Source organism: Dipodomys ordii, unplaced genomic scaffold, assembly GCF_000151885.1.
Source record: "Dipodomys ordii isolate 6190 unplaced genomic scaffold, Dord_2.0 Scaffold24, whole genome shotgun sequence".
Classification (NCBI taxonomy): Eukaryota; Metazoa; Chordata; class Mammalia; order Rodentia; family Heteromyidae; genus Dipodomys; species Dipodomys ordii.
This window is the reverse complement of record NW_012267240.1, coordinates 15254034-15273062: the sequence shown is the minus strand read 5'-3', so window position 1 is coordinate 15273062 and position 19029 is coordinate 15254034. Positions and strand designations below refer to the sequence as shown.

Genomic DNA, 19029 nt, shown 5'->3' with positions numbered 1-19029 from the left:
GCATGTATGGGAATGTCACAACGAAATCCCCCATATATCACTAACATATATGCTAATAAAAGTAAACAATAACCAGACGGAACTTTAGAGAGTGAAGGGTTCTGATCTGGTTTGTCTGTCTAGCATTGTAGTAGGGCTCATTTTGTTGATACCTAGAAAAAGCTCCAACGAGGCTACTTCCGTAGCAATGCAGGCTCCTCCCCTTCCTGCCCTGCCCCCCCCCCCCAGCTCCCATCTCCTGTGGAACAGGGCAGATCCATGCATCCATGTCTTCTCTCTAGGGCTCTCCATCTTACAATAACTCACTCAGCCTAATGTGTTTTTCTTGGCCCTTTTCACTCCCCTGCCCATAAACCCAAGATGAGGATGAGGGGGTGAACAATGACGGAAACTGGAGCAGAGCTCAACAGGGGAAGCCATCCAGAGCACTTGTTTTGGATGAGAAGGAACTGGGTACAGGAAGAAGGTCCTGTCCCCAGGACCTGGTCCTGCCCAGAGGCTTGCTTGGACTCCCTGCTGAGCCCTGTGTCACGTGTGACCTTGGGCCTTAAGCTCCAGGTTCTGCTTTGTCATCTGTGAAGGGAGGGTGTAATCTGAACTCTACTGTGTGCCCTCTTTCTAGTTGGCTCTTCTTGCTGAGATGTGGAAGTTTCTTCCATTGTGTATTCATGTCTTTTGGAGATTGGTTTTGGTTCCTAACTCCCCTCACTTTCAGTTCTAGACACTATCCTTTTTTTTTTTTTCTTCTTCTTCTGAAAACTATTGAACAGGGCTATTGGCATTTGGCCTCATTCTAATCACTTTCCACAGCCTCTTCCCGAGACAGGGAGGCACCAGACTTGCTCATTCTGATCTCAGATCCTGCATACACGAGTCCATGCTTAGCCCCCATCAATTCTCTTCCAGGATTCTAAAATCAAAGCTTTAGTCCTTCCAGCTCTGATTCAGTGTTAGGAGAGACAGCATCCTTTCTCCTAAAGCCATCTTTCCTATCTCATTGCTAGAGGTTTTGACCTAACCTTGCAACCTTACCTGAAGATTTATCTGGGTCATTCAACATCATCTCTTGGAATATGAACTATATATAACCCATGTCTTAGTATGGTACTGCCTTCCATGTTGCAGTCTTACCCAGGCTTACACTAGGTCTTACATTTCCTGAGGACAATTGGGAATACGACAGCTCCACATTGTTGAGAGAAGCCATCAACACGTACAGTTCCTCTTACTCTGAGTCAGGTAGAAAATAATGGTTGACAAGTGAGTTTTCCATTCAACACACCACAGCTGAGTCCAAATTTTTGTTCTGTAAACTGCTACTAGAACTACAGCTGTAAATATGATCTCATTATTGCTTCTAAAAAGATGCAAGTTCATTGGAGTGATCATTAACATAGTGAGGTCATAACTCATTTCTGGATCTCTTTTGGAAATACCTACTATTGGCCTGTTCCTAAATAGCTGGATTATTTGGGAGGTTGAATATAAAATATAGCTACTATTTTTGGCTAATGCACAATATGCCTGTGTACCTTCTCCTTCAAAATGGAGTATTTTCCCCTTATACCTCATTGTTAGCGTAGGAAGTAGTGTGTATTGATTGGCTGGAATATCAGTTTATTGGTTGGGAAATAAGCTGATAATGAAAAATAATGATTACAAACTGGGTACTGGTAGCTAACACCTGTAATCCTAGTTACTTAGGAGGATGTGAGTTGGAGGACCAGCCTGGGTAGAAAAGGCCATTAGATTCCATCCCAAAATAGTAAGCAAAAAGCAAGAGCAGGGGTATGGCTCAGGTTGTAAAGGACTTGCCTGACAAACATGAGACCCCCCAAGTTCAAATCCAGTACTGTAAAAAAATAAAATTATAATGCCCACTAATAATTGTTTAAGAGTAGAAAACTCAACACAATATTTAGAAAGATCACAATAACCCAATTTTCTAGTAAGAACTAATAGAAATCAGGTACCTTGTTGAAAGATACATAGCTAGTAAGTGGTTTAACTCTCCTCCCTTAGGACCATATCATTATGCTAACTTCTGGCTTATGAAGCTATAGCATTTAAGAAGGGTTTGGGAACTCTGCCATGTGGGAAAATATAATACTGGCAGTCTTAAAAATCATGTAAGTAAATTAGACTATATCAGAAATACAGTAAATAAAGCAAACACTATTTTATTTCCTGTTTCCACAGCACTGTGATTGTTGACATGACATCTTTCTCCCATTAAAATATATGTGTTAGTAGTCAAAATGTTTTAATGTCATGAGACAGCTGGAAACTGCTCACATTTTCTTTTTCCACTCAAAATATTTGTCCGGTATTAGTTGGTTTAATATGGACCATCAGCAAGTGACAAGAGGAGGGAATGACAGGGCGGGAGATGTGTTGATTGCGCTAGCATTCTTCAGTAGAGGTTTAGTATTACTTCAGACTTGGAACATAGCAGAAAAAGTATTTATACCCTCAGCCTTATACTCAGATCAAAATACCTTCACGGCAAGAACTCTGTCCAGCTTAGAATACGGAGAGCTATATAACCTGAAATAATGAATACTATCGTATATAGTAATGGGCAATGTATAATCTTTCTCTTCAATTAAATCAACACTGTAAACTGCATATTGCAATGGTAAGTTATATTGTGTGGTTACAGTTGAGAACATACTGTAAGGTCAGCAAAATATATTCAATATCTACATTATACATTTTTCATGGGAATAAAGGAAAAAAAACCCAGTGTGTGTACAAAATGACAGAAGACTGGATGACTGTTGTTCAACTCTGGGCTGGTGAATTTGGTGTGGCTGGAAACATCTCACCTATGTACGGCAACACTTCCTCTCAGGAAAAGGTAGAGAACAGGTATCTGTTGATGCCTCAATATGTATTTGATTGCTTTGTTTAAAACCTTATTTGATGCAATGTTCTTGTGAATTAAGATGAATACTGCCAGGCACTCATGGTTCATGCTGTAATCCAAGCTACTCAGGAGACTGAAATCTGAAGATCACTGTTTGAAGTCAGTCTAGGCAGGAAAGTCTGTGATACTGTCATCTTCAATTAACAACCAAGAAAAAACTGGATGTGGAGCTGTGACTCAAGTGGTGGAGCACTAGTAGCCTTGTGCAAAACAGCTCAGGGACAGAGGCCAGGCCCTGAGTTCAAGCTCCAAGACTGGCACACACAAAAAAGTTAAGCTTTATTTGCAACTTGATCATATATAAGACTTAGTATTTAGTTGCTAAGTGCACACTGGGACAAGTGGTCAGTCTGTATTCATTGTGCTGTGTTTTGCTAGCTGTTGATTATTTTTGCAAGTGTCTAACACTAACTTCTCAGGGCTTGTGGGTACCATGGTTCAGAGGGGTTCAGGGGGCAGGTATGAGGGTTGATCCAAGTTTCTTCCCATCTTTAAATTTGGTTGTCTTTTACTTTTGGATAATAATTCTTGTAAGTTCTAAAGTTGTTTATATATATTATACACACATATATGTGCTTGTTTGTATGACATGTATATATTTAATGCAGATATCTTGTCTCATTCTTAGTACTGCTTTCTCTCCACCCTGCCCACTCCTCCATATTTTTTTGAGATAGAATCTTGGGGACTTTGTTCCCCAGGCTAGTCTGGAAATGTGATCCACCCAATTTCAGACTTCCACACATTAAGGATGTGGGCAGTGTCACTGAACTTAGCTGTGGTTGAGGAGGGGTCATAAATGTGTCTAGGCTCACCTCAGACCACATTCCTCCTGAGTTCTTCCTTCCAAGTAGCTAGAATTACAAGTTGCAAAGGTGTGTAGCCTGTTTTTGGATCAGTCTTGTTTTTGATTCCACTGCTTTTTCCCACAATCTAGTTTTAGGACATTTCATCACTCCCCCAACAGAACTACACCACTAGCAGCAATTCCCCAGTCTTGCTATTCTACTCCAACTCCACCTTAGTTCCTGGTAACTGTTAATCCATTTTCTATGGTTTACCTTATCTGAAAGGTCCACATAAATACAATGATAAATGTAGTCATTCTTTTTTTTTTTTTTGTAGGTCATGGGGCTTGAACTCTGGGCCTGTGCACTGTCCCTGAGCTCTTCAACTTAATACGAGTGCTCTACCACTTGAGCCACAGCACCACTTCGGGTTTTCTGATGGTTAATCGAAGAGTCTCATGCATGTTCCTGCTCAGGATGCCTTTGAACCATGAGCCTCAGATCTCAGCCTCCTAAGTAGCTAGGATTATAAGCATGAGCCACTAATACCCGGATGTAGTCTTTCTCTTTTTATGCCAATGCTGGGGCTTATGCTCAGGGCCTAGGCACTGTCCCTTAGTTTTTTTTTTTGCTCAAGGCTGGTGTTCTACCACTTGAATCATACCTCCATTTCTGGCTTTTTGGTGGTTAATTGGAGATAAGAGTCTCAGACTTATCTGCTCTGACTAACTTTGAGTAATGATCCTCAGATCTAGCCTCCTGAGTAGCTAGGATTATATGTGTGAGCCATGAGTGAGTATTTCGTCTAAAAGTAGTCTTTTTTGAGTAGCCTCATTCAGCATCAGGTTTTCAAGGCCATCTATATTCCAACGTCAGCCATTTGTTTTGATAATTAAAATTCAGCTATATTTAAATTTGCACTCTAGCTGTGGATGAACATCTAGGTTGTTCCCATTGTTTGCTATTATAAATGACACGTCCTTGTTTCTCTTAGAAAAGCAGGAGTGGGGATGCTGAGTTATCTCTGTGCTTAACTGCCTTCTCAAGTGTGCTGCCACTTTCTATCTGTACAGCCATGTGTGATGATTCGCACATCTGCACATCTTCCTCCATGCTGTCTGTTATGTTTTTTTTTTCAATGAGCATGAAGTGGTATCTTGGTTTTGATTTTATTTCCCTAGTTCTACTAAGGCTGACAAACCTTTTTACATATTTATTGCTAGTGTCTGCCACATTTTGGGGCTGGCTCTGAGCCATGATCTTTCACCTATACCTTCCACATGGTTGGGATTAGGGCAATTTGCTACCATGTCAGCTTGTCAAGTTGAGATGGAGGTCTTTTTACCAAGTTTGGCCTTAATCCAGGATCCTTATGGTCCTTGCCTTCCAAGTAGCTGAGTTTATAGGCTTGAGATATCATACCAATCTGGCATTTTACCTTCTTTGATTATGTCATTTTAGGCAGTTTTAAATCTTGAGAAAGTCTAATATCCTTTTTGTCTTCCAACCTTTTCTGTTGTGATGTGATTATCTGATGTGATTACATGACCCACTGTTGCAGCGGACAACAGTGCCCATCTGACATTTGTATTTAAAAATACAATCTGTTTTTAAAAAAATACAATTTGTATTTAAAAATATAAATGTCAGATGAAAAACCTGCCTAACCCAAAGTCACGGAAATGTATTCCTGTTGTCTTATGTGAATTTCACCCTTTTAACTCTTAGAAGTATTTAACTCTTAGCTTACTAGTACCTACTTTTTGTAGGTGTGAAAAGCCCAGCCGCATCCTTTTGCATGTGTTTGTCTCAGTATTTTATCTCCTTTTATTTACTTTGGGTTTTGCCATTCTTGAAATGAAAGGCCAGCCTTCAAATTTCCAAAATTCTGAATTGTCTAATGTAGTTAAAGCTATACATTTCATCTTAAGCAATAAGTATGTTGATTCTCACTGCAATTTCTTTTTGTCATTTGATTCTTTGAAGGTGCGCTAACTTCCCGACTTTCAGGATGCTCGATCTTCCATCATACTGCCAGTTCCGTGTGCGATGACTACGGATGACTGTCGGTGGTGGTGGTGGTGGTACATCCACCTGGGAAAACGAGATCACGCTATGTATGTCTTAGTCATGCCTGTCCACTGAAGGTATCAGCTGAGCTTCCGGAATGGGAGAGAACAAGCTGTCCTGCTGTGGTGCCATTGAACCATTTGAGTGACTACATTTGTGAGAATGTTACCTTCACATAAATAAACCTATAAAGATGATTTTATGCCAAGAAGCTTTGGGATGGTCTGTTGTTGTACAGCAATAGTAACAGAACTATACATACTATTTTATAGGTAGATGTTTATGAGATCTACCATAAACATCTAAATTCTATAAGAGAATCGCATGAGAATTTACAATTTATGGAGCTAGTTAATTCTGACATAATGCACTTCATGTGCTTTCAGAAGCAGACACGATTAGGCCAAAAAGACTGACTTTTTTACAGCCTGCATTTCAATAGTATACTCTTGGAACAGAATGTCAGCAAAATTACCCATAAAATCTGGCCATTTTTTTTGTCCATGCTCCAATCTACTTACGTGTTTGTAAAAGGAAAAAAATAAAGCCCCAAACAAACATTCACATATGAGATATACTTCTCTGAAATGTGCAAGATCACACGGAGGAACTGCTTCCCAAGAGAAGGACAGCAGGCCCTTCCAGCTCCCCACATTTCAATTGCTTGGCATGAGCAAAGTGCTCTTCAGAGGACAGGGGATGAGGCTTCTATAGCTTAGCTCTTAGCTCAGTCAACACAGCTGCCACCCAGGACTTGTGCTGACAGCGTGGAGTTAGCAGAGCTTTAGTGAAGCTTAACGCTTGGTCTCTCAGGGAAGGTCTTTTCTGAGCCCATGAAGAATTTTTACATACTCAGGGTTGCTAGGCAGAAAGGGTTAAAAGCATTTACTTATTTTAAGCTACTAATGTATGAATGCAAAGTTAAAGCTAAACAAAAAAAGTCTTTATTTAGGCTAGTAGCTAGGATCATAATAAATAATGCGATATACTAAGGTAATAACAGATGTTCTCATGCAGTCAGGTATACAAGAGAGCTGGCTTATGGGGCCATTGGAACACAGTGGGAAAAGTGTACTTAGCAATACAGCCAAAGTTAACAGTGTTAAGACTATCAAACATTCTTTTTTTCTATCATTTTAAAAAATACATCCCCTCTCCACCTGTGAGTAAGCGGGAAGTTCCTAGTTTGTAAACATGCCAGGGTTCTGTCAGCTGTTCAAGGACCAGGGTTGGTAATTTGGTACTCATCAGTATTTCTAATGGAAAAACAGATTTTAGAAAACAAGTAACAAAATCAATTCCAGCATTTCACTGTGGAGGCTAACAACAGAATGGGCCCAAAGGAAAGAAAACCTAGAACAGAAGATTATATAAGTAGTGAATTTAATTCTTTTATGCTATTGTATTAGGCTCGTAATTTGAGAGATGACCAATTATCTGTCTGCAAGTAATGAATTCTGATTAAAGCTTAATTTTGCTAATAAACTTCATAGAAAGGGTTAAAATAGGATAACCTTTAACATAAAGCTTTAAAAACGAATAATTTAAACATATTTTAAACACTAAAATGTGTTTTGCTATTTACAGTTAATCAATGATACCAGTGTTTAGTTTAACTTAGCCATGTGCCGGTCACGAACCCCTCTGTTGTCATCTGTTATCAGTCTTCCTCATAAATATGTAGGCAAATCAGTTTAGGGAAGGCGAGCGATCTGTGGTCCAGAGTAATTCAATGCATGGCCATTTGGTTTGGAGACAGCGCTTGATAGGGGTGTCATCGGTCTGTAGCATCGTATCTTCAAACCCCATGACCACTGCAGTCCCTTCCACATACATTACCTGTGGGGGGGGAAAGCCACACCAGTCAGGCCACAATCTGAGCAAGTTCTTACATGGGATACAAACAATTTTTACAGGCTGTAAGTTATGACATGCTTTTTCATGTAGAGCTTCACATCTACATTTGTTTTTAAAGAAATTATAAGCAGGAAATATCTGCAAATTAAGGTGAGAATAAAACTATAAATGAGATGGTGACACACATTTTAATTGCTAGCTAACCAGTAAGCTTTAGAATTCAAGATCATGACCCATTACAAAGTGCACTCCAGTCACAGAGCATATACAAATTGATTCTGATCAGGAAAGCAGTGTTACACGACTCAATCTACACATCATGCTTTCGTTCTACCTACTGTGGGCACTGGGATACCCCGCTCCCTCAGGAGATGGAAAGCCACAGGGAAATACAGCTACGCCCTCTGAAAATAACTATTTTCTCCCTTTGGTTGAAATGGGTATCCAAAGCTGAAGACAATGAAAAACTGCTATTAAATATTTCTAAAGTTCAGTTCATGATTATACTTTATTCTGCAAATTTTTCATGAAGAAAAATCTTTAAAAAGATGCCAGGACAGAAGCGAAAATCAAGTCAAAGTAATCAGTACTTTACATGAGTTGGCAATTAGATACCAGAAAAAAAATTCTTTTAAAGAAAAAGTAAAATACTTGGAAGTAGTTATAACACTACAACCAACAAACACCCTTACTCATTATGAAGAGCTTCCATGGTATTCATTAAAAACCATAATTCCAACTCTTGGGTACTTTCAAAGGAATGAACATATAGATCAGTTTCTTGCACAGTATGTATCATTACTGTTATATATTCAGTATGGCTGACTGAGATGACTGTATCATGTTCCAATAAAAAGCCCATAAGGTATTTAAAGAGTTCAAAGAATAACTTAATCAACCTTAAAAGACAGTTTCTTTAACAGCACACTAAATATAGAAATAGAGTGTATTTTTTTTTATTACTACTAGGTCAGATTCTCATTTTTAGGACGTTTAAGAGATACTCCTTCATGTGAAATACATTTTTTTTGCATCTTTGGTTAATGTATTTATTACTTTGGTTAATGTGTTTATTTCTAATGTGGATTAAATATCTATTAAAACTTCGACTCACATTTTTCACTTCTCCAGTGCAAAAGTGATTCCTGTTGAAAAGCTGTCTCCACGGCCCAGAACTCCAGATGCTCACAGCATTGGAGCAGAAACCTGGGCGCTGCTCTGACTGACCCCTGGTGGCCTCATCTAGCTTTCTCTGCCTGGTGGCTCAGGCTCAGCATCCACTTGCTGCTTCCCTCGATGTTTTCAATAGGTCTTCACCATTAACTCTTAACATATCTAGCTCCTGAACAACTTCATGACATTCTATTTCTGTAAGTTAACGACAAACATGCTTTGCTTTTGAGTTATAGTCATCTGTCATGTTAATTCTATTCAATTTCTGATCTTAGTGTTAGTATGTCAGATGCCTGTGACAAGCATGATTTGGAAACTTACTATCCACAGGTAGCGTGGCCAAGCAGACCAAGGACAGGACTGGGAATCAGGAACTCAGTTCCAATCCCTGCTCTGTCAATGACTTGCTGTGTGACTCTGGGTGAGTCACTTAATCTCCCTGTCTCAGAGGCCTCATCTGTAAAATATGGATAATATTTGACTGACTACCTTGCAGGGACTGTGTAGATGAATAACTGTTGAATGATTACAAAGTACCTATTACAACAGCTCTGTAAAACTTCCAAGTCTAGATGAAGCACTCATTAATACACATTAAGAGACAACATGCAAATGTTCTGACAATTTATATTCTGCTAGCAATAAATTGCATTTCGTGAAAATATCTTGAACATAATAAAACCTCTCAGATTTTCTAATTTGTACTAAAATTGCACTTCTAATTTACATTATAAAGTATTTTCTGTCGCCATTTCCAGTTTAGATATTTAGGAAATCAGCAAGTAGAGGTCAGATTGAAAAGAAAGAAATGTTTGGCATTATTTCAATATTAATTGTATATCCTCTATGACTGATATTTGATCAAATGCACATAGAACAGACATACCACATGTGTGCACAAGATTGGTATACCTGGTGGTACACTGGAAAGATGCACCCACATGCTTTTGCCTATGGTTTTACAAATGTTAGTAGCAAAGCATACTGAGTAAAAAGCCTACTGGGCAAGACCATGAGTGTGAACTGGACTTTTAAGTTTCTATTCCAATTATGCCACTCCGGGCTGCTTGACTTCAGGACATTACTTACCTGTGCTCAGTTCCCTTCTCTGTCCAGTGAGATACACAGGCACAGGCAATATTTACTTGATAAGATGGTATAAAATTTAAGATTAAGGAAAGACTTAATACAATTCTAGGTAGATGCTCAATAAATACTAGCCATTATGATTATTTTAATCCCTTAAAGTATTAAAAACCTCTCTCTGAATGTAAGTAACAGTAATGGCTTTCACTGGCTAAACCATAAATACTGATTTAGAAATGCACACAAGGCAGGGTAACACTATACATGCACATGTAGTTCTGTCAATAAACTATTGTTCAAAGCCCACTTCAGAGCCAGATTAGTCTAACTGAATATGGTTAATTCTAGAATATGTTGTGGTATAGAGATTTTTGGAATAATTTCATGGGTAGCAACTGTAGGGGAATGAGACATTGTTAATACTCACTCGTATATGTATTTCATCAACCGAGTTGAAGGCAAATTACTATGTGAATTCTCATACCTTTTCATTATAATTTGATTGCTTCAGTCCATTGTAGTGGTAGACAGTAAATGATTCTGGACCACTGGAGCCCTAATATAAATAAAGTGCTATTAAAACTTTGTTTCAGGAAGTGGCTAATTAGCAGTAAAGACAAATGCAAGTTCCTGACATCTTCATTCTTTCACTGGGAATCATTTGAAACAACGCAAAACAGAAAACCTAAAAGCAGAAAGGCTGCTTTTAGAAAGAGACTGGGAAGTAGGGGTGTGCTGATTTTCATGACAATCTCTTCTGCATACATTTATGTTTTCTGCGATATGCCTTTTTAAAAAAATTTATTTCATTTTTATTTTTTTGTTGGTCATGGGGCTTGAACTCTGGGCCTGGGCGCTGTCCCTCTGCTCTTCAGCTCAAGGCCAGTGCTCTACCTCTTGAGCCACGGCGCCATTTCCAGTTTTCTAGTGGCTTTTTGGAGATAAGAGTCTCATGGACTTTCCTGAGCGGGCTGGCTTTGAACCGTGATTCTCAGATCTCAGCCTCCTGAGTAGCTAGGATTACAGGCTTGAGTCACCAGTGCCTGGCTGCCCTTAATTTTTTAAAGGATAAACTTCTTTAGAAATCTTCTAAAACACACCTTTGTCTTTTCTCTTGTAAATAACTTGTTCTTCATAAATACATGGTATTATTTTTATCAAAACAATACTTTTAATCTATGATTGAAGACTTGCCATTTGGATAGTTAACATTTAATCAGTGCAAGGAGCACTGAAGCGGTAATACATAGTGCTGAAAGAGACTTTCAACAAACAGGCAACATTCCATGAAGAAATCATGTCCTAAACATCACTACCAGCCTAAATTTGCACAACAGATCAAGCTCTTCTGTCTTAACCTAGCATTCAAGTCTGTGGATTTGAATGTGCCTGGCTCCCAGTCATTACCCTCAGGACCGACAGAGTCCTCAGTACCTATCCCCTTTACCTTCTGATGTATGCAGGGACAGACATGTGACCCAAGCAGGGTTAGAGTTCCTCCTTATTATTCCAACTGGAACTAAGGGAAGAGAGTTGTTGGCAACTGTGGCTCTGGCTCCTAGAGAAAGGAAGACGAGAGACCCTGGGCAGTGCTCATGACCTCTGCGCCAGTCTCTGACATTCCACGTTCCTACAGCCACCTTCCCTTAATGGGGCTTGCTGCTTCAATTTCTTTGAGCTGTCTTTCCCATTTAAGGTTGTGTGGTATTATTTACAAGCAAGACTACTAGAATAAAACACAACCTATTTTACCTTTTCAGTCTTATCTCTAACTACTCAACTTTCTGAATTCTGTTTTAGACAAACATGACTCATTTTCCCACGAAAAGATTTTTTTTTTGTTGGCCTTCTGTACATTTGTGAGCTTTTTTATTCCTAAAATGAGCTCCTCTAGTTCCTCCCCCTCGTTTTTTTAAGATCTGCTTCAAGCTAGCATTTTCTGGAAAGCTTTTCCTGAACACACACTAGTTGGATTCTATACTATTTTGGAAGCTCTATAAATAAAAGTTGCCAGAATAATTGGAGAATAGATCATATACTACTTTGCATTATCTTTTCTAATGTTACTGGAAGACTTTAAATTTTTAACTCCTTTAATTTTCCACGTTTTTATGTTCCTGACTAAAATCTAAACCTCCATATTTTTGTACCCTACTCAACATACCAAATAGAAAAACTAGAGTATGTGATCATTTAATTGTATATACATGAGTCAACGCAATTAGTTCCTAGAAGTGTAATTTGGCTGTTGCTTCTCTGAATTTGAATTAAGCATTTTACTATAATTGAATACAACTTATATTTTGTAGCTACAATAATTTACAATGGCATAAAATGCAGAAACACTGGCAACAAGGCAGTGTGATATGGAGAAGTGCTTAGATTGGCATTACAAAGAACCCTGTTGGATAGGTTCGCGAATCCTATTCCTTGTTGCCAAACGGGAAAAATAACAGTACTTAATTTATATTAAGGCACAGAGTGCCTGGTGCATATTACATTTTGATAAATAGGAGCTGCCTCTCGTCCCACTGTAAACAAACTGTCCTGGAAAGTTTACAGCTATTCCCACTTTCCCCCCCCCGTGTGGGCTTCTACTCACAATGCTCTTCCCATGCAGCTTGCTAAAGTATTTGTAAAGATTACTGTAGTCTCCTGCTGCCATTCCAGTTTCAGATGTGTGACTTTATTTCATTTGTTTCTGGCTAAGGAGCTGCTTACTGAGTTACCATTATTATGTTAGGTACTAAGTAGAAGTCATAGGATTAATATGGGAAAGACCTGTGACTTGAAGTCTCAGTTCTTTCAGGAAGTGAAGAGGTAGGGATGGAACAAGTCTTCCATTGAAGTAGCTGTTCTCAAGCTTCATTTTCTATCAGAATCACCTTTAAAGTTTTTGACGTATTAGTTGTGGGGCATGGCTTAAGAATCTGCATTTGTAACAAGTTTTTTTTTTTAGAAACTTCATTTTGAGAACGTACTGCTCTAAGGGAAGGAGGATCAGGGCCACGTGCTTGGGGTGAGGAAAGTACATGAACTAAATAGGAGTGCTGAGACAGACCAGCTCAGACGGAGAGTATGTCCAAAATAGCAGGGAAATCAGCCCAACTAAACAAACTAAGGGGAACAAATAGTACAACCAAATGAAAATGTCTTGTTTCATGAAAAATTAGGAGGGGAATAGAGCTCTCTTTTATTACCTCAAGGAAGAGTACAATTAAAATGTAAATTCCTTGAGCTAGTAAGTTGTAATGATTATAAGCAGCATTTATTTATACTAAGTTACATAAAGGTCCATAATTTCAAAAAGAATCCAATCAGAAAGCTCCTTTTAACAACTTACAAAGCTGAATTAAAAACTCAGAAAATTTCATCATAATTAAGAAATCAGTATCTGTAGCAAATGTTCAACAGCAGCTTTCTGGAAATACTAAAATATGATTGCTTCTAAGTTTTTAAGTGCAGCCAGGTTGGGGCTGGTTGCTCACACCTGTAATTCTAGCTTCAGAAGGCCGAGATCGAAGGATCATGGTTTGAAACTAGCCAGGGAAGGAAAGTCAGTTCATGAGACTCTTATCTCTAATAAATTACTCAGAAAAGCCAGAAGTAGTGCTGTGGTAGAGCGCTAGCCCTGAGCACAAAAAAGCTCAGGGACAGTGCCTAGGCCTTGAGACAAGCCTGAAGGCCAGCAAAACAATAACAACAAATAACAACAAAAACAATAGCCAGGCGCCCAGTGGCACGCCTGTATTCCTAGCTATTCAGGAGGCTGAGATCTGAGGATCATTGTTCAAAGCAGCCCTGACAGAAAGGTCCATGAGACTCTTATCTCCAGTTAACCACCAGAAAACTGAAAGTGGCGCTGTGGCTCAAGGGTAGAGCACTTGTCCTGAGCTGAAGAGCGCAGGGACAGGGCCTAGGCCCAGAGTTCAAGACCAACGACTGACAAATAAAACAAAAAAACAAACAAAAAAACCTAACAACAACAAAAGTAAATTAAGTGCTATAATTTATAAAGCTTTGTCAAGAAAGCTAAAACATGATTATAGATTCCAGAAAGGAACTAAAAAAAAAAAGGAAGAGAACCTTAAGTAGTTGGAATGTAACAGACAGAAATTATAACCCAACAGTGTCTTTCCAATAATTTCAGAACACAAATTATTTTTTCTACTAAACATATACAAGTTTGAAAAGGTCCACTTGCTTATAGTTTGATATTCTGAGTGACTTTTTCAACTTTTGTCACTTTATTCACAGTACTCATAACAGGTTTAGAAAATGAGTTCTTGTTAAAGATAATTTAACGGACACATCAAATTAACAATTATATCTCCAAACTAAATAATTATCTTGAAGTATTCCTTCAACTTTAAATAATAAGTTTTCTACTTATCAACATATTTATAACAGTCAGAACAGCATTTCCATTGGAACAAAGAACTTCAATTTAAACTATGCTGATAACCAATGAAATGCCAAAATACAACTAGGATGTATGATTCAGTTCAATAGTAAAATGTTTCACTTAGATAAAAAATGAAGACAAATGAACACAGAAATGGCTGGGTAGTTATACAGATATAACTAGCATAGGTTCCTAATAATGCCCCGGAAGGAAGTGGTACAGCTCTATGCCAAAACCCAAACCCAAACCCAAGCTTTTCTATCAGGCAGATGAAATGGTTCACAGCTAGGAACTCTTACCACCTATAAATCAATCACCTTTATGTTTTTTCCTACTATTTAAAAACTTTGAAAAATATATATGCAAATCCATTAACAGTTACTGAAAAAATAAAGGGATAGAAGTAAGTGGTAAAAGGGAATCTCTCTTTTTTTTTTTTTTTTTGGGTCCTGGGGCTTACACTCGGGGCCTAGCACTGTCCCTGAGATTTTTTTTTTTCAATGTTAGTGCTCTACCACTTGAGCTACACCTCCACTTCTGGCTTTTAAGGTAGATAATTCGAGATAAGAGTCTCATGGATTTTCCTTCTTTGAACCACAATCCTTAGATTTCAGCCTCCTGAGTAGCTAGAATTACCTGTGTGAGCCACTGGCACCTGGCATTCTTCCAACTTTTATTCCTATTTCCAACAGTATTTTATACAAATATATACACTATTCTCTTCTGAATCAATCTCCCTACAAAGCACTGAACAGCTCTACTGGTACCTTCAGTACACTGCTGCACCTGTACTAATACCCTCAGAGCACTGCACTACTATATAGATATACATGTAACCTGTGATCTCATTACATGGAAAAGTATACATATGTGTGTATATGTGAGTGTATACACGTGTGCATATATGACACCTTCTCAGCATCATATAGACATGTCAAGACATTTTAAAGGAGCTGAGAAATAGCAAACAATCACAGATAATAATAATGGATTTCCTTGACTATGTTACCTGATCAGGAAAAAATTCTTGAAGAAATGGTCCCAATAATATGATTCCTAATCCTTCTGGATCTAATTTATTCTTCATGAGATTTATACTATGGAGAGAAAAGAAGAAAAACAGTGGATACCCAAATGGAGAAAAACAAACCCTTTTTTCTTTCAGAATTAAATTACTGGTACTGCAACACATTCAACTGCCAACAATTCTAAGAGCTGTTCTTTTTAGAACCTTAATGACAAATACACAGGAATGACATTTAATTTGCCAAAACTTGGTTATTTTTAAACCAGAGTAATCTGTTACTATTTAAAATTTAAATTATGACGATGACTTTGGAATATTGCTCCTTATTAGGTAAAGTCATTTAAAAATCATGGCTTAGAAAACTCAGGCTCCTAACTTCCTAAAGGAACATTCTCTCTGTTTCATAGGTATGCTTGAATTTAACCATCAAATGAGGCATTTAACTTACAACCATGTTTACTTCAAGCCCAAGGAGAAAATAAACATGTCAAAGGGATACATTACATAATCTAAAACATCTCTTAAAAACCTGACTTCAGTAACTAAATGAGATAAACACTTCAAATTATTCGACCTTGTAACTTGAAGGTTAAAGAGGAGATACAACTCTGGAGCTTGAGAACAGTGAGTCTCAGTAAGTAGCACATTTTATTGGTGCAGCAGCTACAGTGAGATAGCTCAGTGCAGGGCCCACCATAGGTGTAGCTGAGACTGATCAAAGCGTTTTCATGGCTGACAAGAGAGAGGCAGACAAGTGCGTGGCAGATTGAAATGAAAATGTCTGTTCAGGAAGGTTTTCTTCTCCATGTTATCTTAAACTAAAAAAGCTGAGTTAAATCTGGCTTATGCAACAAGAAAAGCATTGTGTCTGGGGACTCTAAGGGGTTCTGGTTAACCAGTTTCCCAAGGGACCTCCTCTCTCTTCTGGCCACTGGAGTCCAAGATGACTTTAGACACATCCTATGACTCCTAGGACTTACAGTCAGCAGCTCAGAGGACTGCCTGCCAAGGAAGTTTTCCACCTGAAGACCATTCTCAGTGTTAGGGGACAAGTTTCCGATTATTGCACCTGTATTCAGTTGGGGTCACTTACCAGGTGGTTCTTTCATAAAGGTGTCTAACCCTCCTTGTTAGGGTAAGTGTTCATCTAAGGGTTATAGAAGTTGCACCTGTGCTAAAGCAGCCTCATCTGGAGACCCCAGCTGCAGGCACCAGTATGTGCTCCATGAGATGCCTGCCTTTGGGGGCATTTGGCTATCATGGATGACTCCTACATCATGAAATATCCAGTGTACTACACCAAGGATAGACCCTTTAGTAGGTCTGGGCAAGGCTAGAAGGTTATGTCATAAGACAAAAGAAGGCAAAGCAAATTATATATCTATACTCATTTCTTAATATGGCCTAGTTAATGAATCATATTTTACAAATGTAGACCAAAGCACAATCTTTAAACTACTTTTAGAAAAGTAAGTTGAATCAACTGTACTAACAATATTCTAAGACATGTTATATATTCTGATGGAAGAAGGAAAATCATTAAGGCATACAACTCCTAATAGACAAATTTGAAAACAAACAAAAAAGTAACTTTTTCTTTTTTCCTCACCTAAGAATCATCAGTAACTAAAATTATTTGAGTTTTATTCAAATTGTCAAATTAAAAAAAGATGGTCTCTACTTGGAAAAGAAAGTAATTTTATCTTATCACTTACTACACTAATTCAACTCTTTCTGAATTTTTCCTCTTTCAGCTAGAAACAATAAGTATGAAAATGGATAAATACAGCTCTAGGAAGACAAAGACATATTAATTCAGATATTATAAATATTCTGGACTTCCAAAAAAGCACCGCTGGGTTTCAAAACAGAATAGAACCAGGTTCTAAAGAGTGTATATTAGTGTTCCATGTTGCTTTTGCTGAATCTTTATGACACTTTATAAGCTAAAGTCTTTTCATGATAACAAAAAGCTTGCAAAAAGAAAAAAAACTATGGCAAAAGAAAAAGTTAGCACAGACTAAATCTTTTTTTCCATTTCAATACTTAGATTTTTATCAATATAAGGGATATTTTCTCATAAATAACAACTATCCTAAATCAATGAAGCTAAAAATGTAATAACATATATAATAGTGAAGAATGACAATACTTTAAAGCAGTCCATATACTGTAATATATACATAATCACATATAAACAGTTCCAATCAGTTAACTAGAAATGTTCCATATCTTTAGTGACCTTCATTTAACATGAAAAGTCAGAGGCTTGCTGGTTCAGTAGACAGGAAAACCATAATATCTACACTGTACAGAACTGTTGTTATGTTCAAAGAAGCTACATAGAGGTATGTGTGTAATCATATATATGTTAAATCAGATATGTGTGTATATACATGCATACAATGTTAAAACATGGCATGTTAGTCTGCAGAGAAATTTAAAATTTACAGGAAAAACTATTATTAAAAGGCACGCAATAAGTGCAGCTCATATTACATCTATTAAGAATGCTTCTCATACTGGATTCCTTTGATTTCTTCTCAAACCTTTGTGTAGGGCCTGAACTCAGCTCCTTGAATGCTTACTTGCTTGTGGCTGGCACTTGAACCATGCCTCTATCTGGCTATTTGCTGGTTCACTGGAGATGAAATCTCACAGACTTTACTGTCTGGGCTGGCTTTTAACCTCAAACTTCTACTGTAGATCTCAACTTCCTGATTACAGGTGTGAGCCACCAGTGTCCAGCGTATTATTTTGATCATGCAAACTTAGAATTTAAAATAAGGTAGAAATGTATCTTTTTTTACACTTAGTGGAATCTTTTTGTGCTGTAAAAGTAACATTTCCATTTATCTTACTATTCAGGGTCTGAAACGAGGTCCAAAGCCTTCATCACATCTTCTAGAAGTGAATCAGATATGAATCCATTATCTGGAATAAAGAAGAAATTTATTCTAAAATTTCACTTCAAAATGCTATTCTTAATGTCCAAATTCAGAGTTAGGGGTTGGATTCACATAAAAGACTAAATAGATTTAGAGGAATTGTATTACTTTTTACAATGTCTATTAACAGATACTCTTAAATCAATTTTCTTATGTAATATGCTATGACTGAGAATTTTCACACAATAAAGTTAACCATATAGCTGATAACTCTAATGAACTTTAAAGCCAAATTATCTCTTCCTTAAGCAGTCTTACCAATCTGTCAAATAGGTACAAGTTTTTTTTTTTGATTTTAAGAAGTTACACCAATTTACTAATTGGTGTTGAAGTGATTCTTTCAATTACCATTAAGAAATGCAGTTTTGAAAACATTTCTCTACCAACAAATTCCATTGTCACAATGTTATTTAGCTTCCTGGAGGAATGTAATTGACAACACGGGGGCAGGAACACACATCCTACAATGGGCCAATGGGCCCATGATTTAAGTAAGAGTACAATCCATGCTGATGGAAGCCTTGTGGGAGAAATGAGAGTACTTTTAAGCAAGCAAGTTCTTTATTCCCTTAAATGGATGGTGTCCCCTACCCATTTTCATGTTCCTTAAGATAGGCTCCATTTTAAGGCAACATTCAGCACAATGTCTTTGCCAGTGATTAGACTATTTTTTAAAATCCTGCCATGGAGAACAAGATGTCCAAAGCTTGGCTCCTATAATCAAACTGCAGAATAAAGTGTGCACT

The 19029-nt window shown here is 37.7% G+C and overlaps 1 protein-coding gene across 1 annotated transcript in view; it reads right to left on the bottom strand.

Annotated features, from left to right (window-relative positions):
- Positions 1–6708: 6708 nt before the first annotated feature.
- Positions 6709–19029, bottom strand: part of Fam188a (family with sequence similarity 188, member A) — a 64197-nt gene continuing 51876 nt past the window's right edge. The window contains exons 12-15 of the mRNA XM_013014708.1: positions 18197–18269; positions 15318–15405; positions 10388–10459; positions 6709–7626 (exon numbers count right to left, since the gene is read on the bottom strand). Of these exons, the coding sequence (XP_012870162.1) occupies positions 7477–7626; positions 10388–10459; positions 15318–15405; positions 18197–18269 (383 nt within the window). The 3' untranslated portion in view covers positions 6709–7476. The remainder of the gene's footprint in view (positions 7627–10387; positions 10460–15317; positions 15406–18196; positions 18270–19029) is intronic.